This window comes from Artemia sp. Qi Xiang Cuo, chromosome 6, assembly GCF_049724085.1.
Source record: "Artemia sp. Qi Xiang Cuo chromosome 6, ASM4972408v1, whole genome shotgun sequence".
Classification (NCBI taxonomy): domain Eukaryota; kingdom Metazoa; phylum Arthropoda; class Branchiopoda; order Anostraca; family Artemiidae; genus Artemia; species Artemia sp. Qi Xiang Cuo.
Genome location: NC_142799.1, coordinates 74,755,149 through 74,777,349, shown reverse-complemented (window position 1 = coordinate 74,777,349; position 22,201 = coordinate 74,755,149). Strand labels below are relative to the sequence as shown.

General features: G+C 36.8%; 1 protein-coding gene across 1 annotated transcript in view; it reads right to left on the bottom strand.

Moving 5' to 3' along the window:
- LOC148951591 (GATOR2 complex protein Wdr24-like) overlaps positions 1 to 22,201 on the bottom strand; it is a 122,740-nt gene that overhangs the window by 92,062 nt on the left and 8,477 nt on the right. Inside the window, exon 3 of the mRNA XM_089090373.1 lies at positions 20,066 to 20,288. Within this exon, the coding sequence (XP_088946499.1) occupies positions 20,066 to 20,288 (223 nt within the window). The remainder of the gene's footprint in view (positions 1 to 20,065; positions 20,289 to 22,201) is intronic.

Genomic DNA, 22,201 nt, shown 5'->3' with positions numbered 1-22,201 from the left:
CACCTCCTCTCCTCTCATTTTACAGACTTCAAGTCACCATATACTACCAAAAATAGTCCAATAAAAAAAAATTGTCATTCCCGTGGAAAAAGGCATCCTCCCCCAACAGGAAGTCCTCCATACAGTGGCTATTTATCCTTTTAGGATTTATCCTTTATCCTTCGATCTTCTAAATTCCTCCTTAAAGTGTAATTCCTATATGTCTATATTAAATTACATGCATATGTATTAAATCTTTTTACCGCCTTAATTTGACAGAACATAAATTAAAATTAAATTCAAACGTAACCTAAAATTACATTTAAACATAAAACCGATTTATCAAAAGCCTAAGCGACAAATACCAAAAGTAATTTCAAGCTGGCCAAAAGCTTTAAATGAAAATTTCAGATGTCAAACTAACCAATACCATGAAAAAAAAAACAGAATTTCAAAAGAAAATTGCTGGTTGAGATTTCATTACCAAAATATTTTAATGAACTATATATGAAGCACTCAGAGGACAATTGGACCAAATCCTTTGAACAAATGATATGCAGTTTTTAGAGGATATTTCCTGCTGGTTAATTTTATGCTGAACAAAATAGCTGTCTTTAAAGTTTGACCGGATGCGTTAGGAAAATGTATGGGCTTGAGAGAAGAGCTACTTGCCCTTCGAGCTCTTTTTACTCTTAAAAAGGGTAGGCCTACCAAAACTTCTAATATTTGAATCAAATTAGCCCCTTTAAAATTTTCAATGATATTTCTAGCTATTGTTGAGTGCTGCCTATGATATTGCTTATATGCCCTTTTGAAAACCTACATGCATACAATTTTTACATTTAATTGAAACTCCTAAACTTTCTCTAAAAGCTTCACTTTAATCCCTTAGGGTTATTAGTTATAATAACTGTAGTGGTAGTGTTAAAAGTATACACATAGTACTTTTGCCTAGTTCAAAATCCCCACAACCTACCTTTTAATGTCTATAATACATACATTTCTTGAAGTTGTCTCCTTAATACCCTTACCCTTAATAGTAGTAATAGAAAGGAGTAGCAGAAGTAGTAGGAGTAGTATACATATGGTACCTTTCGGTTGGTTCAACATCCCCCGTAGCATGCACTGAAAGTTTCAACTCAACACTAAGCTGTTCCTGAGGTATAGCTGTTACGACCTTTTAATAACTTGTATCCACACAGCGTGTTACAATATAGTTCACTATCTTCTTCAACATCCCCTGAGATTTTCACTGTAATACCCTTAGCTACAATAGTATTATATAGTACATTATAATATTATTGTATTATTATAGACATTATAGACATTAAAAGGTAGACATTATAGACATTATAGACATAAATCTATTATTGTATTATTGTATTATTATAATACAAGTTTTTCTTCAGATATTACTTTGTCACCTTTTGAAAGGTCGACAGGTCGACATGGTGTTACTTGTTGTATGTTTTTTTTGCTATGGTTGTTTATTTAATTTCTGTTCGTTTTGGGTTTTATTTATTCTTTAATAATAATTTCTTGTCGTTTTGAGTTTGAATTTTAACAGGTATTTGTATCTGCCGATCTGAAGTTGAATATGGCCTTTACTTTTCTTTGAAAACTTCAAGTTTCAAACTTTGAAAAGTTTCAATTTTATAGAAATTCCTTATTTCAAAATAAAACTTTTTTACCTTTATAAAACTTTTTACCTTTATAAAACTTATAAAACTTTTTGTACCTTCCCATTATATGGGCACTTCTAAAAAGTCAAGTTTGGTTAATGCTAATGAAATAAATAAAATAGAATGAATATATGATAGTTTATAAAATTATTTGGGCTATATATTTGCACATTAGGGGGGGGGGGGTAAAGCTGAGCATATATTAAATACGTAACCTAACCTAGGTACCTTCCCCCCCCCCTAAACCCCAAAAAACAACAGTTTAAATATCGCGTATACGCAATGAAAACCACGCTATGGATTGCTATACTCTGAAGCCCGTCTTTTGAATTAACCCGTCAAAAACGGGTTTTATCGTGACTGGTTTCCTTGTAGGTGCTCATACAATGGGAAAGTACCTAAGATGGCCATTATAAGATAACCATTCACAAGCAGTATACAGAGCTATCTTCCATTTGCCCTGCAAATGTGAGGATATTAGGGGGTCAGATTTAAGTCATTTGAGTCCACTCCAAAGTTTCTACGACCACCTCTTCCATTAAAACCTTATATGCCCTCCCAGTATATGTTAAAACCCCTCCTCTGGGCTCGGAGGGGAGTATGTTGACCCAGAAGTTTTTGTTTTTTGTTATCTGATATTTGGACTACTTCAAACAAACTGGCAATCTCAAAATTTTGATCGGATTCATTTGGAAAAATAAACAGTGTGTGTGTGTGGGGGGGGGGGGAGATGCCCTCCGATCTCTTTTGACTCATAAAAAGTAAACAAGAACTTCCAATTTCCAATCAAAGGAGCCATTTCTGAAGTGTATATAACCTCTCCTTACACAAATACCTTATATACCCCGGAGCAACACTTAAAACACTTGGCCCCGGGCTCTGGGGGTTTGTACCAACCTCGAAGTTTTATTATCTGATGTTCGAACTATTTTTAACAAAATGGCTATCTCAAAATTTTTATCAGACGGTTTTGGGGAAAAAAGGGCGTGAAGGGAGAGGGGTCTAATTGCCTCCGATCTCTTTTGACTCTATGAAAGTGAACGAGAACTTCCAATTTTAAATCAAATGAGCCCTCTCTGAAGTTTATACGAGCATCCCTTCTGTAAGAACCATATATGCCCCCAGGGCATACATTGAAATGCCTGTCCCCGTGCCCTGGGGGGTTGTGTCGACCCAGGAGTTTTAATATATGATGTTTGAAATATTTTTAACAAAATGGAGATCTCAAAATTTTTATCGGATGGGGTCGGGGAAAAAAGGCGTGGAGGGAGAGGGGCTAGGTGCCCTCCGATCTCTTTTGACTTTGAAAATGTGAACTAGAACTTTTAATTTCCAATCAAATGAGCGCTCTCTGAAGTTTATACATCCATCCCTTTTATAAAAACATGTTTGCCCTCATGGCATAACTTACACGCCTGCTCCTGGGCCCTGGGGGGTTGTGCTGACACCGGATTTATAGTTATATGATATTTGAACTATTTAAAAAAAAAATGGCTATCTCAAAATTTTTATCCGGTAGGTTTTGGGAAAATGGGCGTTGGGCGGGCTATTTGCCCTTGGATCTCTTTAACTATTTAAAAGTGAACTAGAAATTTCAATTTCCAATCAAATGAGCCCTCTCTGAAGCTTATACGAGCACCCCTTCTCTAAGAGAAGTATATGCCCCCAGGGCATAACTTAAAACGAATGCCCCCGGGCCCTGGGGGGTTGTGTCGACACCAAAGTTTTTGTTATCTGACCTTTTAACTATTTTTAACAAAATAGATGGCTCAAAAATTTTTATTTGATGCATTTGGGAAAAAGAGGGCACGGGGGGAGGGGGGTAGTTGCCCTCCAATCTCTTTTGACTCTTAAAAAGTGAACAACAACTATCAATTTCCAAACAAATTAGCCGTCTCTGAAGTATATACGAGCTTTCATACCATAAGAACCATATATGCCCCCAGGGCTTACTTACAACGCCTGCTCCCGGGCCCTGTGGTTTTTTGTCGACACCAAAATTTTTGTTATCTAACCTTTTAACTATTTTTAACAAAATGGCATCTCAATTTTTTTCATGTATCTGGGAAAAAAAGGCGCGGAGGAGGGGGGGCTAGTTGCCCTCCGATCTTTTTTGCTCTTAAAAAGTGAACTAGAACTTTCATTTTCCAAACAAATGAGCCCTCTCTGAAGTTAAAACGAGCATTTCTTCCATAAGAGCCATGTGTACCCTAAGGGCATAACCTACCACGCCTGTCCCCGGGCCCTGGATGGTTGTGTCAACACAGGAACTTTTGCTATATGACCCTTGAAGTATTATTTAGATTATTTAGATATTATTTAGATTATTCGATGCGCCATCTATAGTATATTCAATGCTATTGTGTCTGAGTTTGTATCTTTGCTGGTAACATGGAAAAAGTTTCTGAAGTATTTTGTGGTCTTTTTCTGTTGTTGTTCACCCTCCAAAGATAGAATTTTTGTCAAATAGTGTATGTTTGACCTTCTCCAATTGTTAGAATAAGCCCTTTTCACTGGGTATTTTCACCAGCGCCATCTTTTTTCGCGGGTAGATTGGCACGCCATCTAGTTTCATTTCTTTATAGTGCCATTTTTTGATTCTTTATTGTTAAGAAGCGTACTGAAAACTAGCAGAAGAGGGGAAGGAACCTCCCGCAAGTGACGTAGTACCCGCCGGTATTAAGTTACCCGTAAATTGCGGGGGACAGTTGATGGGGTCCTTACACTTCCCTTGTTCCTAGGTTCCTTCATTCTGCTTGTATTTTTTCAGCACTCGCGGATTGCGTAATATCATCCCGTAGCAAAATGGCGAGCGTGAAGCTTGTGTTAAATGCTGTACTGAACTTTGTTGAGCGGGCGATGAAGGCTGGAAACCCGATAGACAGTATTGTCAAAAGTGCAGTTTCACATTTCTCCGATGCGGATATATTGGAAGCAAAAAAGGTGATTTGGGATGAAGCCGAATATGCAACGAGAGTGACTGCAAGAGACAAAAGTTCGGATAATGTCATCGACATAACAAAAGTTTTTAAGATATGTGACGAAAAAAACAGTTTGCTCCCATGGTATATAAACCTGATGACATACCGATTATTCCTGGCAAAATAAGTGCAACTTTGACGAGAAAAGTGGGAGAGCTTTGCCGAAAGTTCGATAGTTTCGTTGAGTCTAAGTATCAGCTGCGCAATTCCTATCAGTCACGTGAGAATAACGGAAAGCATAAGAAGACTTACTCCATAGTTCTCAAAAATCTACCCCACGGACTAATTGATCCCGAATCATATAAAGAATTTAAAGATACAGAGTGGACAGACGCCCAATGGCATTGTTGAGCTGTGGCCTCTTAAATGTGCTTATAGCGTTCTCTTTAAAGAAACCGTAACCGCCGATTCCATTACTCAGTCTCTTCGCGGTACTAATGAGTTCATTGTCGCGAGAGTTAAAAACCCCTCTTTCTTCGGGATAATTCACCACGTCCCTGCTAGTGTTTTAGAAGAGGACTTACGCAGTTTAGTGTCGAAATGTGTCAAAGCTTCTGGAATAAGAAAAACCAGGTCATTCAAACTGAAGTTTGATTCGCGTGAAGACCTACAGAGTGCAATCAAGTCTCCCCCCGTGATTGGGTATGAGCGGCTGCCGATTCACGAATACAAATTTATGCCAATCCAGTGCTACAAGTGTCAATGCTTCGGCCATGCAGCAAAGGCATGTCCAAATCCGCCAAAGTGCTCCCGTTGCGCTGGGAAACACTTCAGCTCAAAGGACAATCCCTGCCAGAAACCCCTCAAATGTGCTCTATGTTGTTCGGCAAACCATCCCTGTTACAGTTTTAAATGCCCTGAAGCACAGAAAGCGTTAAAACAATGAATAATCTTGAACTTAAAGTTGTATCATGGAACATGAATGGTGGAGTTCTGGCCAAACTACCTCTGGTTGAGCAATTAGTACAAGAATATGACGTAGTCTGTCTACAGGAGCACTTTCTTACAACAGACTTCAGATTCTTGAGGTCAATGACAGTTCCAGCGTATTCAGTGTTCCTGCAAAGCGTTCTGGCAGAGGTAGACCCTCTGGTGGTATTTCAATACTGGTACGCAGAAGTCTTAATCCTTCCTTGTACAAGCAGTCTGATTTCTTCGTCGGTGTCCGAATTGCTGATACAGCTCTATTCTGTGTCTACATACCCACGGATTATCGTGACGATGAATCTGATGCAAGATTCAATGTTGCTTGTGGACAGAATTGTGGAGCAGTTGACGGATGTGTTACGCAAAAACTGTCATGCATTGTAACCGGAGACATGAACTGTAACCTGTGCGACAACAGCCCGAGAACTCAGGTTCTGGTAGCTGCCTGTGAAAGTCTCCGTGTACTTGAAAATGACCTGGACTACACGCATGTACACAACTCCGGCTCTGTATCCTCCCTTGACTCAATGCTGTGCTCTGCAGATATGAAGACAAACGGAAAATGTAGGGTAAAATTAAGCATCTGGGCTTCCGACCACCTACCCATCTCGAATGTGTTCTGTGTCACTAATAAACCTACTCAGCCCGATGACTGTCACCGTAAATGGGTGGTAAAATCTGAGTGGGGAAAAGCCGACTCTGCGCTTTTCAAGTCCGTGTATGATAATATAGTTGAAAAGATAAAGGTCCCATTTCAACTGCTTCAACAAGGTTCGCCTGTTCCCGATAATGAGAAGCAGATACTCCTGAACAATTACTGTGCAGAAATTACACATGCCCTATGCTGTGCCGAAAAGGCTGCAGTTCCGACACGAAAAGTTCAAATCGGAAGGGAAAATCCGCAATGGTTTCAGAATGTACAGTTGTCCCAGTCTTGTAATCGATCTAAATTCTGATATACACTATGAACCAAGTGTGGGTGCCCTCATTAAGGTGTCTTGAATGATATCAGGATATATACTAAGCGAAAATTCGCCAAGACCCTTGCTAAACACCGAATCGACTTAATGGGCCAGAATTGCAAAGTGCTTGAAGGTGACCCAAATGCAGTCTGGAAGTATATTAAACAGAAAAGGAGTCCAAAATCTCACAAAGAAGAAATTTTGCCAAGTGAAAGTGATTGGAATAAATATTTCACCGCCGAATTCTCACCGCCGAACAAGGCTCTCGAGAAAGAGTTCGAAAAAGAGCTCGACTCCCTCCTAGCGTCAAATGAACGAAGTGTCAGGTTCGTTGTTACTGTCTCTAGTATCCGTCATATGCTATTAAAACTGAAAAAGAAGTATTCTCGAGGTGATGATAATATTTGTGGAATGCATCTGGCTATTGGGGGTGACAATGTGTTAAATCACCTTGCTCTTATGTACCAGATGATCTTTAACTGTGGTCTTGTCCCCGATGTTTTCTGTGTTGGCGTCGTTACACCAGTTCCCAAAAAAGGGAATGATCCCAGGAACTGTTCATGATACCGCCCGATAACTGTTGCGCCCGTATTCTGCAAACTCATGGAAATGCTTGTTTTTGATGACCTAAGTGAAGCTTGTTATACACCCGATTCCCAATTTGGGTTTAAGAGTGGTACTAGTCGCGAGCATGTTCATTCGTTGATAGCTAATCTTTTGCTCAGTGCTCACGATAATAATGATACACTTGTTGTAGCAAGCCACGATTTGCGTAGAGCATTCGACTCCGGTATCCACGCACATATACTTAGTTCTGCTTGTAAACGCGGAGTTGACCGTTCGGTTGTCGTTGTATGGAGGAGCATGTACAGGAGGCTGGGAGTGAAGATTAAAGTCACCACTCATCGCGGTATGGTGGTATCCACCGTAGTTATACCTGACCGTAAAGGTATCCGGCAAGGCTCCATTACTTCCCATCCTCTATATAACAACAGTATTATCGTCCCTCAAGAATCTGCCAAAACGTGCTGCATATATCTAGGTATAGACGTGTCGCTCATCAATTACGCTGATGATATACTTAACGCAAGTAGGTCTGTTTCAAGGGATGAGGATAACTACAATATATTGAGTGATGAATATGCTAAGATTCGGCTAGCTTTTAATGCTGCCAAAAGTGAAGTAGTTGTTTTTCGTCGCAACGCGAAAGATTCGACCCCGATTAGCGTGCTCCAAGGCGATACTGTGGTGAGCTCAAAGCCATCTCTCACTTAACTTGGACTGCTAATCGCTTCAGATCTGCGGTTTACTCGTGAAGCACTGGTTGAGCATTTTTCAGAAAAGGCACGCAAAGCATACGGACTACTTCTACCCTGCAAACGTATGTATAACCGCCGTATACTCGGATGGCTCTATTCCGTGTTCGTTATCCCGCATGTTCTGTCACTCTCGCTGTTTTGGTCTCTTTTCACCAAAACAGATAAGCGCTCAGTCCGTCGTGTTTACTATAAGTATGCAAAGTATCTTTTAAGTGTTCCGCCAGGGGAGAGAAACTCAAGAGTTTCGAAAAATTACAGCGTTGTGGATCCGACTACTGCAGCTACTGAGCGAATCGTTCGATTTCGGTGTTCACTCAATCCTGATCATGATATGTACCGAGCTATCGTAGGCTAGTTTGAATAAGAGTTTAGTATGCTGTATATAGATTTTTATTGAAGTCTTGTTGTTTCTCTTATTGCGTTTTCTTTTTCTCTTTTTTTTCTTTTTTTTTTCAATACTCCATTGTGTAACCTTGTGTTATTTATGATGGGAAATAAAAACCATTCATTCATTCATTATTAACAAAATGGCTTTCTCAAACTTTTTATATGATGCATTTGGAAGGAAAAGGACATGGGAGGCTAGCTCCCCTCCGATAACTTTAACTTATAAAAAGTGAACTTGAACTTTGAATTTCCAATCAAATGAGCCCTCTTTGAAGTTTATACGAGTACCACTTCCATAAGAGCCTTATATGCCCCCAGGGGCATAACTTACAGCGCCTGCCCTCGGGCCCTGTGGGCTGTGTCGACACCGGAGTTTTTGTTATCTGAACTTAAAACTATTTTTAACGAAATGTCTATCTCAAAATTTTTATCTGATACATTTGGAGAAAAAGGGCGGAGGGGGGCTAGCTGCTCTCAGATCACTTTTGACTTATAAAAAGTCAACTATAAATTTCAATTTCCAATAAATTAGCCCTCTTTGAAGTTTATACGAACATCCCTTCCATAAGAACCTTATATGCCCCCAGGGCATAACTTACAACACCCCAGGGCCTGGGGGGCTGTGTTGACGTCAGAGTTTTGTTATATGACCTTTGAACTATTTTCAACAGAATGGCTATCTCAAAATATTTATTTGGAGAAAATTGGAGAAAAAGGGCGTGAGGGAGGGGGGGGCTAGTTACCCTCCAATCTCTTTTGACTCTAAAAAAGTGAACTAAAACTTTTCATTTCCAATTAATTTAGCCCTCTCTGAAGTTTTTAGGAGCATCTCTTTAAGAATCATATTCGCCCCCAGGGCATAGCTTACAACGCCTGCCCCCGGGCCCTGGGGGCTAGTGTCGATCCCAGAGTTTTTGTTATATGATCTTTGATCTATTTTTAAAAAAATGGCTACCTCAAAATTTTTATAGGTGTATTGAGGGGGAAAGGGCGTGGGGGAGCTAGTTGCCCTCCGATCACTTTTGACTCTTAAAAAGGGCACTAAAACTCTCGATTTCCAATCGTATGATTCCGTTTTGAAGTTTACACGACGACCCCTTCCATATGAAGCGCCTCTGGGAAATTGCGCTGCGAAAGTAAAGAACGATGTTGGCACAATGTATTATTCTCTTTTTTTTATCTTAGACCCGGGAACTTCGTATCGAAGTTGTCGTAGAAACTTGGAAAAGGACTCATTCGATTGGAAATTGGAAGGGCTTGTGCACATCTTAATAGTCGAAAGTGATTAGAAGGCAGCTAATACCAATTCCACGCCCACCATTTCAGCAAACACATCCAATAAAAATTTTGAGATAGCCACTTTGTCCAACGCAGTTGAAAGATCTAGAAATGATGTCCTTGAGGATGACACTTCTCCTACAGCCCTCAGGGCGAGGGTTGTAAGTTTTGCCCTGTGGCATATAAGGTTTTTATAGAAAGCGTTGTCGTAAAAACTTCAAAAAGAGCTCATTCAATTGGAAATTGAAATGGCTAGAGCAATTTTTAATAGTTGAAAGTGATTAGAAGGCAACTAACCCCTCGCCCCTTTCACGCCCACCATTTCCCAAAACACATGCAATCAAAATTTTGAGATATCCATTTTGTTCAACGCAGTTCAAAGTTTTGGAAATTAGGTCTTTGAGGATGATACCCCTCTCAGAGCCCTCAGGGCAAGGGTTATAAGTTATGCCTTGGGGGCTTATAAGGTTTTTATAGAAAGCGTTGCCGTAGAAACTTCAAAAAGGGCTCATTCGATTGGAAATTGAAAAGACTAGTGCCCTTTTTAATAGTAGAAAGTTATTGGAGGGCAACTAATCCCCCTCTCACGCCCACCATTTCCCCAAACACATCCAATCAAAATCTTGAGATAGCCATTTTTTAAACGTAGTTGAGAGTTAAAGAAATAAGGTCTTTAAGGATGACACCCCCCCCCCCTGAGCCCTCGGGACTAGCTTTTCTAAGAACTATTTTCCTATGTTTTGAACAAGTTTATATCATTCTCTAAGAAAAAATATTTAAATATTCTCCAAGAAGGACATTTTTACTATGTTTTGTACAAGTTTATCATTCTCTAAGAAAACATCTCTAAAAATTCCCTAAGTAGGACTATTTTCCTATGTTTTGAGCAAGTTTAGATCATTCTGTAAGAAAACATCTCTAGAAATTTTCTATAAAGGACTATTTTCCTATGTTTTGAACAAGTTTATATGATTCTCTAAGAAAACATCTCTAAATATTTACTAAGAAGGACTATTTTCCTATGTTTTGAACAAGTTTAAATCATTATGTAGAAAAAATCTTTAAAAATTCTCTAAGAAGGATATTTTTACTGTTTTGAACAAGTTTATCATTCTCTAAGAAAACATCTCTAAAAATTCTCTAAGAAGTACTATTTTCCACTGCTTTGATCAAGTTTATATTATTCTCTAAGAAAACATATCTAGTTTTCTAAGAAGGACTATTTTCCTACGTTTTGAACAGGTTTAAATCATTCTCTAAGAAGGCATCTCTAAAATTTTCTCAGAAGGATAATATTCCTGTGTTTTGAACAAGTTTATATTATTCTCTAAGAAAACATATCCAAAAATTCCTTCAGAAGGATAATTTTCCTATATTTTGAACAAATTTATCATTCTCTAATAAAAATCTCTAAAAATTCTCAAAGAAGGACTATTTTCCTATGTTTTCAGAAAGTTTATATCATTGTCTAAAAAAAATATCACTAAAAATTTTCTAAGAAGGACTGTTTTAATATGTTATGAACAAATTTACATGATCCTCTAAGAAAACATCTCAAAATATTTTCTAAGAAAGACTATTTTCCTATGATTTGAACAAGTTAAAATCACTCTCTAGAAAAAATCGCTAAAAATTCTCTAAGAAGGATATTTTACTGTGTTTTAAACAAGTTTATCATTCTCCATGAAAACATCTCTAAAAATTCTCTAAGAAGGACTATTTTCCTATGCTTTGAGCAACTTCATATAATTCTCTCAGAAAACATCTCTAAAAATCCCCTAAGAAAGACTATTTTCTTACGTTTTTAACAATTTTATATCATTCTCTATTAAAACAGTTCTAACAAATTTTATAAGAACTATTTTCCTATGTTTTTAAAAAGTTTATATAATTCTCTAAGAAAAGATGTCTAAAAAATTTCTAAAAACGACAATTATCCTATGTTTTGAACAAGTTTATATCATTCTCTAAGATAACATCTAAAATTTTCTAAGAAGAACTATTTTCCTATGTTTTGAACAAGTTTAAATCATTCTCTAAGAAGGCATCTCTAAAATTTTCTCAGAAGGATAATATTCCTGTGTTTTGAACAAGTTTATATTATTCTCTAAGAAAACATATCTAAAAATTCCTTCAGAAGGATAATTTTCCTATATTTTGAACAAATTTATCATTCTCTAATAAAAATCTCTAAAAATTCTCAAAGAAGGACTATTTTCCTATGTTTTCAGAAAGTTTATATCATTGTCTAAAAAAAATATCACTAAAAATTTTCTAAGAAGGACTGTTTTAATATGTTATGAACAAATTTACATGATCCTCTAAGAAAACATCTCAAAATATTTTCTAAGAAAGACTATTTTCCTATGATTTGAACAAGTTAAAATCATTCTCTAGAAAAAATCGCTAAAAATTCTCTAAGAAGGATATTTTACTGTGTTTTAAACAAGTTTATCATTCTCCATGAAAACATCTTTAAAAATTCTCTAAGAAGGACTATTTTCCTATGCTTTGAGCAACTTTATATAATTCTCTCAGAAAACATCTCTAAAAATCCCCTAAGAAAGACTATTTTCTTACGTTTTGAACAAGTTTATATCATTCTCTATGAAAACAGTTCTAACAAATTTTATGATAAATTTTTTCCTATTTTTTGAAAAAGTTTATATAATTCTCTAAGAAAAGATGTCTAAAAAATTTCTAAAAACGACAATTATCCTATGTTTTGAACAAGTTTATATCATTCTCTAAGATAACATCTAAAATTTTCTAAGAAGGACAATTTTCCTATTTTGAACAAGGTTACATCATTCTCTAAGAAAACATCATTAAAAATATTCTAAGAAGGACAATTTTCTTACGTTTTCAACAAGTTTTTATCATTCTCTAAGAAAACATCTCTATAAATTCTCTAAGAAGGAGTATTTTCCTACATTTGAACAATTTTATATCATTCTCTAACAAAACACCTCTAAAAATTCTCTAAGAAGCACTATTTTCCTACTTTATGAACAAGTTTATATCATTCTCTAAGAAAATATCTCTAAAAATACTCTAAGAAGGATTATTTTCTCATGTATTGAATAAGATTTTATCATTCTCTAAGAAAGGATCACTAAAAATTCTCAACGAAGGACTATTTTCCTATGTTTTGAACAAGTTTATATCATTCTCTAGGAAAATATCTCTAAAAACTCTCTAAGAAGGATTTTTTTCCTGTGTTTTCAATAAGTTTATGTCATTCTCCAAGAAAAGATGTCTAAAAAATTTCTAAAAACGACAATTTTCCTATCTTTTGAACAAGTTTAAATCATTCTCTAAGAAAGCATTATTAAAAATGTTCTAAGAAGGACAATTTTCTTACGTTTTGAACAAGTTTTTATCATTCTCTACGAAAACATCACTATGAATTCTCTAAGAAGGAGTATTTTCCTACATTTGAACAGGTTTATATCATTCTCTAACAAAAAATCACTAAAAATTCTCTAAGAAGCACTATTTTCCTACTTTATGAACAAGTTTATATAATTCTCTAAGAAAACATGTCTAAAAATTCTCTAAGAAGGACTATTTTCTCATTTTTTAAATAAGTTTATATCATTCTCTAAGAAAGGATCACTAAAAATTCTCAATGAAGGACTATTTTCCTATGTTTTGAACAAGTTTATATCATTCTCTAGGAAAATATCTCTAAAAATTCTCAAAAAAAACTGGTAAAAAAAACCCTGCTAAGCCGTCTCAGATTCTAGTAGATCCTCTATGGACCCGGTAGTAGTACCTGTGCCTCTGAAATTTCCTTTTCTTGCCTCTCCGACTTTGGAATAGACATTCTAAACGTTGAAGTTGTTAGCGGACCCTAAAGCAATAGAAACATAAGAAAGTAATGCAATAAAATATTTTTACTGAAATAATGAGATGTGGAATATCATAATAAAAATGAATGCATTGAATCCGGAATCGGAACCGTGGGATCAAGGACAACAGTGGGGGATCCGGAACTGACGCGACCGGAGACGGATTTGGAACTGTGACCGGAGCAGGCATACTGGGAACTGGAAAATAAAAATCGAAAAAATGTCTTAGAAATGATTGGGGTACCAGAAGGTGTCAGAGGGTCAGTCATAGTAGGGCACGGTAGCGTGAATTGACATGGTGTATTAAGCGAGGGCTTGCGAAAACATAAACCAATGGATTTAAAGCATGATTTTCAACAAGAAAATATCTTAAAATAACGAAAGAATAATAATATGAATCAAAGGGATGTCAAGGGGCAGACACATATTGCCACGGTAGCGTGAATGGACATGGTGTATCACGTTCAGGGTGACTTGCAAAAACACGAACCAACGGGTTTCAAGCATGTTTTTAACAAGAAAATATCTGAAAAATGCCATAGGAATAATATGTATTACTAGGATGTCCCGGGGTAGCCACGTATTCCCATGATGACGTGAATATGTATAGTCTTGACTCAAAGAACCGTGGTATTTTCATTGAAACCCTACGAAAATAACAGAAGGTAAAAATCGGTCTCTTTTTTCATCTTTTCCTTGTTTCGTCTTTCAATATTTGATTTTGGTTCTATCAAGATTTAAATTAATGGAATGAAACCGGCAAGTACATCTAATAGAGCAATAGAAGCGAGGTATTCACGTTACGACTTTTCATAAATATTTCTTAATATGACTTAAATTTACCTTTAATAACAACCTTCCACCCCCTCCACCTCCTTAGAATGGGGTGCTAGCCCCCCGCCTTTCTTTAATTCTTGCTTGTTTTTGCTTATATTTTATCCTATAACAGTTTTTTTCACGTTTTTTTTTTCGTTTGTTGAGTTTTAATTGGTTTTTCTGTGATTTCATGATTTTATAATGTTTTTTATTAATAAAAGTTGTATGTACAAAAAGAACCTGTGCCCTTTAGATTTCTTGTTCTAGGATGAATTTTCAATATATTTCACTAATGCAATTTAAACATCTTGTAGCCTATGTACATAGGTATGCTCGTTCAAGATTGCTTCTAATATAAGAGTAAAATTCTCTGAGGGGAAGAGGAAAAGATAGAGTTTTGATCGTATATGAAGGTGTACCATATTCTAGCATAATGATACTCGCGCTTTTATTTTATCTCTGAGAGCACATTCAATTTATATTAGAGTAAAAGACTCTATCATAGGCAAAGCAATCGCGCTGCCTAAGTAAAGAACGATGTTGGCACAAAGTTTTACGTCTTTGGACCAGGGCACTTCGTATCGAAGGAGTTGTCGTAGAAACTTCGAAAAGGGCTCATTCCATTGGAAATTGGAGTGGCTTGTGCCCTTTTTATAGTCGAAAGTGATTGGAAGGCAGCTAAAACCTTTTCCACGCCCACCACTTCCCCTAAGACATCCAATCAAAATTCTGAGATAGCAATTTTGTTCAGCGTAGTTGATTTCCACATAGAAATTATGTTTTTGAGGAGGACACTCCCCCACAGCCCTTGGGACAAGGATTATAAGTTATGCCCTGGGGGTACATAAGGTTTTTATAGAAACCGTTATCGTAGAAACTTCAAAAAAGGCTCATTCGATTGGAAATTCAAGGGGCTAGTGTTCTTTTTAATAGTCGAAAGTGATTGGAAGGCAACTAACCCCCCTCTCACGCCCACTTTTTCACAAAACACATCCAACCAAAATTTTGAGATAGCCATGTTGTTCAAGGTAGTTCAAAGTTCTGAAAATTTGGTCTTTGAGGATGACAACCCACCCACAGCCCTCAGGGCAACGGTTGTAATTTATGCCCTGGGGGCATATAAGGTTTATATAGAAAGCGTTGTCGTAGAAACTTCAGAAAGGGCTCATTTGATGGAAATTGAAATGGCTAAAGCCCTTTTTAATAGTCGAAAGTAATTGGACGGCAACTAACACCCCTTCCACGCCCAGCATTTGTCCAAACACATCCAATCAAAATTTTGAGATAGCCATTTTGTTCAAAGCAGTTGAAAGGTCCAGAAATTGTATCTTTGAGGGTGACAATCCCCCTCAGCCCTCATGGTAAGGGTTGTAATAAATGCCCTCGGGGAATATATAAGGTTTTTATTGAAAGCTTTGTCGTAGAAACTGCTTATGCCGTTTTTAATAGTCGGAAGTGATTGGAGGATAACGAACAGCCCTCTCAAGCCCGCCAATTCCCCAAACACATCCAATCAAAATTTTGAGAAAGCCATTTTGTTCGACGTAGTTAAAAGGTCCGGAAATTATGTTTTTGATCATGACACTCCCCCCAAAGCCCACCGGGCAAGGGTTATAAGTTATGCCCTGGAGGCTCAGGTTTTTCTTATAGAAAGCGCTGTCATAGAAAATTCAAAAAGGAATCATTCGATTGGAAATTAAAACGGTTAGTAACCCCCCCTCTCACGCCCCCCATTTCCCCAAACACATCCAATCAAAATTTTGAGATAACCATTTTGTTAAACATAGTTGCAAGGTCCGGAAATTATGTATTTGAGGATGACAATCCCCTCACAACCGTCAGGTCAAGGGTTGTAAGTTATGCCTTGGGGCACATAAGGTTTGTATAAGGTTTTTATAGAAAACTTCAAAAAGGGCTCATTCGATTTGAAATTGAAAGGGCTAGTGCCCTTTTTAACAGTCAGAAGTGATTGGAGGGCAACTAACTCCCTCTCACGCCCACCATTTCCCCTCAAAATTTTGAGATAGCAATTTTCTTAAAAGTAGTTGAAACTTCTGAAAACTAGGTCTTTGAGGATGATACCCCCCCCCCTCCCCAGCCCTTAGGGCAAGGATTGTAAGTTATACCCTAGGGGCATATAAGGTTTTTATTGAAAGTCTTGTCTTAGAAACTTCGAAATTGTTCGTTTGATTGGAAACCAAAAGGGCTTGTGCCTTTCTTCATAGTTAATAGGGATTTACGAGCAACTGACGCCCCTCTCCCGGCCGGTCATTTCCCAAATACATCCAATCAAAATTTTGAGATAGACGTTTGTTTAATGTAGTTGATATTTTTGGAAATTAGACTTTTGAGGATGACCACCCCCCCAGAGCCCTCAGTGCAGGGGTTTCAAGTTTTTCTCTAGAGGTGTGCAGGGTGTTGATAGACTCCGTTTTAGAAGAAACTCAAACATGGCTTATTGGATTGGAAATTTAAAGGACTAGTGCCTTTTTTCACAGTCGAAAGTGATTGGAAGGCTTGACATTTTTATAGTAGAGATCAATGTGGGTACAATACAAAGATTTTTTTTTTTTTTTTTTTTTTTTTTTTTTTTTTTTTTTTTTGACCAGGGCACTTCGTATCAAAGTAATTGCAGCAGTAACTTCAAAATGGGCTCATTTACGTGAAAATAGAAAGGGCTAATGCCCTTTTTAATAGTCGAAAGTGATTGGAGGGCAACTAATCCCCCTTCCACGCCCACCCTCCATGCCTTAATCGCGTCTGCCTTAACATAATTTAACATTCTCCTATTACAGAACAACCAAATAAATCATGAAACGTTTTGAAAATCGTCTTTTCGGAGAAATTGGTTGCTCGGGACCCCCAATGGAATGGTATTCGAGGGCCCCGTTGGAATTGGTTGGTAGAGCCCCTCTGGAATAACTAGCTAGGGCCCCCTGGTGGAAAAGGTTGCTAGGGACCCTAGTGGAATTGCTCGCTAGGGCCACGGTGGGATTGGATGACAGGGTCCCGGCGGAACTGGTTGCTAGGGGCCCCGTTGGAATTGACTGCTATGTTCCCCGTTGTAATTGGTTGTAAGGGCCCTACGTTGGAATTTCTCACTAAGGCCCCCGATTGAATTGGTTGCTAGGAACCCCCCCCCCCCCTACCCCCTTGAAATCGGTTTCTTGGGTACCCCGGTTGAATTGATTGCTAGCACCCCTCTTCCTGGTGGAAAACGTTTTTAGGTTAGGTTAGCGGCATCCCCCGGTGGAAAAGGTTGCTAGGGGAACGGCGTCTTGAAGGTCCCCCACTAGCGAGTCCTGAAGGTTTTTCCTGGCCCTCATAAGTTTTTTAGTGTGTAAATATTGGGTTATGACCCTGTTCCTACTTGAGGAGCCCCTGAAGGTTTTTTCCTTACCCTCTCGGGGTTACAATCAAAGAAAAAACACTCCCTATTACGTAATTAACACCTGTATTTTTTTAGAAAATAAACCCTATTACGCAACAACCAAAGCAAAAAAACCCTATTACGTAACAAGCACCCTTATCTCTTAATAAAAATCCATATTGCGTAACAAGCAAAAGTAAACAAACCCTATTACGTAACGTACAGGTGTACGATACCGTTACAGGGGCATTATAGGATTGCGTAAGACATAGGTGCGCGTAATAACGTCTTGAGGGACTAGCAGCTCCAATACTATACCCACTATCTGGCTTGTTAAATAGATGGAGGCATCACTACTTTCAGAGTAATATAAATGTTAGCGGAACTCCCACACTTGCTGCCCAAAGCCTTCACAAATAAGCTTAACTTTTGCAAAAAAAAAAAATGCTTCGAAAACCAAAACTGCTCTTAGAAAAGATCATCTATTAAGATTTATTAAAGGTCCTGGAATACCAAAATAATTTTTCAGGTCGCAAAGTTTATATTTTTAGGGGAACATTCGTTGGAAAAATATTCATATTGAGAAATCCCCCCTCTTCTACCCTTCTTCAGGTATGCAAAAAAAATCACCAGGGCATTGGATCAAGCATATCATTAAAAAAAGTAATTAATAAAAGAACATCTTATTAGCATAGATTTACACAAACGCTAGTCTATAACACCCAACAAATTTAAAATAGTTCCATCTTAAAATGCCCCAGAATTTTAGAACATATACTGTTAGGCTGCCTATCATTTAGCCTAGCAGTAACCCAAGTCTCCCAACTTCCCTAACAGTACTATTTAAATCTAATCCTTTACTTTACTCTAATAAAACTTTGGCAAAAATAGCTGAACCATTTTCCCTTCGGAATCCCTATTACATACTAAGTCCAAATATATTATCTCAAATGGGGGGGGGGAAATTAGCAGTTAAATTCCCTTTCACTTTGCTAAAGCACGATCTCTTGTCTTACTCAATTAATTAAAAAAAAAAGTGTCTTTCCGATGAAAGTAAAGAGCGACGCTGAAACTTAAAACGAACAAAAATTACTGCTTCGTGGTTTATGCAAAATATTTTGACAAACCGTTTCAAACAAACTGACTCCCGATATCCCTGTTTTTGCAGAATTCTTAAAGACTAGCGCCTTACTGAAAACACAAAACCGATACAACAAATCAGAAATAGAAACAGGAAACAGGCCAGCAGAAAATAAGAGAACTTTTAATAAAGTTCTCCATAGTCTTTTACCAACCATAAAATCAATAACTTTTACGAGACAATCTTAGCTCTCTAAAAACAAGAAAGATAAGTTCTCAATAAAGCTCTGTTTTTTTTTTAGAATTTTACAAATATAAGGAAATATCACGAGCCGGTTTGTTAATATCAGTTTTTCAAGAATATATTCCATATACCATGAAATAGTAATTTTTGTTCGCTTTAAGTTTCAACTCCGCTCTTTGCTTTCACCAGAAGAACATTTTTTTATTATTATTATTATTAGTTTTTGTATGTTATTCAGGTTTCTAAGATATTAACAATAAATTAAAGATATAAAGATTTTTTAATAAAGAAAAAATATTATTTCCAACTTAAACCAAGAAATATGAAAATAAAACGAGTTTTCACTAAAATAGGGTACCAAGGTTTAATTCTCATATCTTTTAAGCTTGCCTTACAAAGTTTTGGATTTTTGACAAATAGTCTTCTTTATCCTTGACATCTTTATTTATCCTTTGGGATATTCTTTAGGGTATTTATCCCTGCATCTTCTTTATGTTTATGTTAGACATCTATTTATATTAGATTATATATCATATATTATATATTAGATATTATATTATATATTACGTATTATAATATAATATATTATATATTATATATAGGGTATTTATATTAGGCATCTTTGGGGTATTTATCCTTGGCATCTGTAAACAGTTGCAAAAAAAGAAACAATGCAATTATCTTTGAAATTATTAAACAAATTTGAAATGTGTAGTTAAAATAATTTACATAAACCTGTATTTTCATTATTTTTGCTTCTTTGACTTCAATATTTCGGGAGGAATGTTCATTTAAATTGAATCGGTGCTTGAAAAAGAATGCATATCAAAAAAAATGTTCTACCGAATATTCAAACTTCTGTTACCAAAACCACAAGGCAGACCAGTAGCCTCCAGACTAAAGCATCTTATAAATATGTTTTCTTTATACCATTTGCTTTCTCGAATGCGGGTTTATTGCATGGTAGAAACTTATGACAAGAGGGTAGCCTGGGCATAAAAATGTTATTACCTTACACCAATTAGGTGACTTTGTGCTACGATGAGATGTTGGCAATGAGAGCACTACTTTTCCGATAATTCAATATTTTTGCAAAAAAAAAAAAAACAGATAAATCTTCCACATCCTCTGAGCCCACATTCGTTCACAATCTCAAGCTTTTAGTGATGAAAATTATAACGCTCACCTGAAAAAAGTTGAAACTAGGTTCCGAGTCCGTATATCAAATGTCTTAATAGTTCCATCCTGTGAACCAGACAAAAGTAGATATGGTTCAACCGAGTTGAAAACTACTTTGTTTACTGTTCGCCTGTGGTCACTAAAAACCGTCTCTTGTTTTATCCGTGATATACGATTTAAGTTCCACAAAACGACGGCCCCATTAGTTGCAGCAGTTGCTATCCAGTGATCTATAATGTAAAGTATTGATAAATCTACAATGAACTGCAAAGAGAGGTACAGGAGCTATTTTCCTTTAAGGATTGTTCAAAAATTGCCGTCACTCCATGTGCAATCTAAATGAAGAAAAGGCTCGAACCTCCGAGAAAGGGCTTAAAGACAAATATCTTAGTACCATCATATCCTGGAAGAAGTAAACCCTAGTTGCCGGTCACTAAACAGAAACATAATCAAAAGGCTTAGATGATAAAGTCGAAGGCACGCGCTACGGAATGTACTTAAAGAGGGAAAACTCCTGAGTTTTCCGGGGGTTCCTTAATAATCTTCTAGACTTTCTGTGACGTTTAAGATATTGGTTTTGTAACTATAATATTCTTGAAATATAGTTTCTGCCAAAAAGTTAAGAGCAAATTTAGAACTTAAATGAGTATAGAGTAACTTACATCAGACACCTAACTTACAAAAAAAAATTTACTATGAATGAATAAATGACACCTAGAGGGGATAGAACTTACAGTACAAATATGAAGTCAACTTCAAAACCAATAAATATTAGCATAAAAATCCCCGTCAAAACCAGCAGTCCTAGAAGAAGCTGGTGTCCTGTACCAGAATCTTTGCACGATTATGCAAAGATATATGTTCACTTTGAATAGCGAACGTACAGTCTAGGAGAAACGTAGATTGACCTCAAACAAATTGCTGTTAATAACAAGGTTCTAGATTTTCTCTGACGGTTAAGATGTTGGTTTTATAACCATAGTATTCTTGAAATTTAGTTTCTCCTAAAAAGTCAAGAGCAAATTTGAAACTTGTATCAAAATTTTCCACTTAACTGTAAAGTTTAATTGTGTTGCCTCAAAAGCTGAGACGTTATTTGTTTCTTGTTTTCATTCTTATTTTGTTTTTCTGAATTTTTTTACTCCTTTAAGTCCATTTCATGTCTGGTGGGTTTGATCTGCCATCAACCGTAAGTAAATTGACTACTTCTTTTGGTGACCGGGATGGTATCGACTCTTAGGGGGAACATTTTCTTGAGTTACAAAAAAATTCTTTAGATATTAAAAGCATAATTAATAATTGAGTTTGAAGTAGAAATCAAAAGAATAATTCGGCAATTAAAAGTAAGTATGTTTCGCAATTAAATGGTTCTGCCTCCTATAAACGAGATGGTATTTTCTCTGTGCTTCACCTTAATATTCATAAACTTTGCTCGTCTCTTGATGAGCTGAAACGGATAGTTAGTGGTGGAACTCCTGATATTATTGGATTATGTGAACTTTCCTGGATTCAAATAAGAATATACTTTTAGATATTCCAGGATATAGGATAGAGAGGCAGAACAGGAAACAGATGGCGATAGCTGGCCTTGTCCTTTATATTGCTAATCGTCTTGCATCAAATGTCCGTAGCGATTAGAGCAGAAATGAGGAAGAAATCTTTGAATCCCTTTTTGTTGAGATTAAGTCAGAGCGTAAGGACTTAGCTGTAAGTTTGGTTTACAGGTCCCCTAGTGGATCTATTACTTCGTTTATGAAAATTCTGGAAGAGGTTTTGGACTCGGTCCAGAAGCATCCCTGTGAACTATTCCTAAAGGGCGATTTTAACCTCAACCTGCAGGATCAAAATTCTGCTTCAGCTGCATATTTTTTGTCAATGATGCTCTCTTCGGGAACTCTACTATCAGTTTGTATACCAACCCGAGCTATTGAGACGCATGCGTCTCTTATTGATAATATTTTTTCGTCACTAGATGTCTAAGATAATTCGGTGCTGAATAGTGATATTTCTGATCGTTTTCCCGCTATTTCCCTATATAAGAGTGCTAATCAAACTCAGCGTATAGCATCACCATCTAATCTCCCATTTTTCCGTTTTGGTGATACTGAGCTGAATCTACTTAATTCTCATCTGACTGACCAGC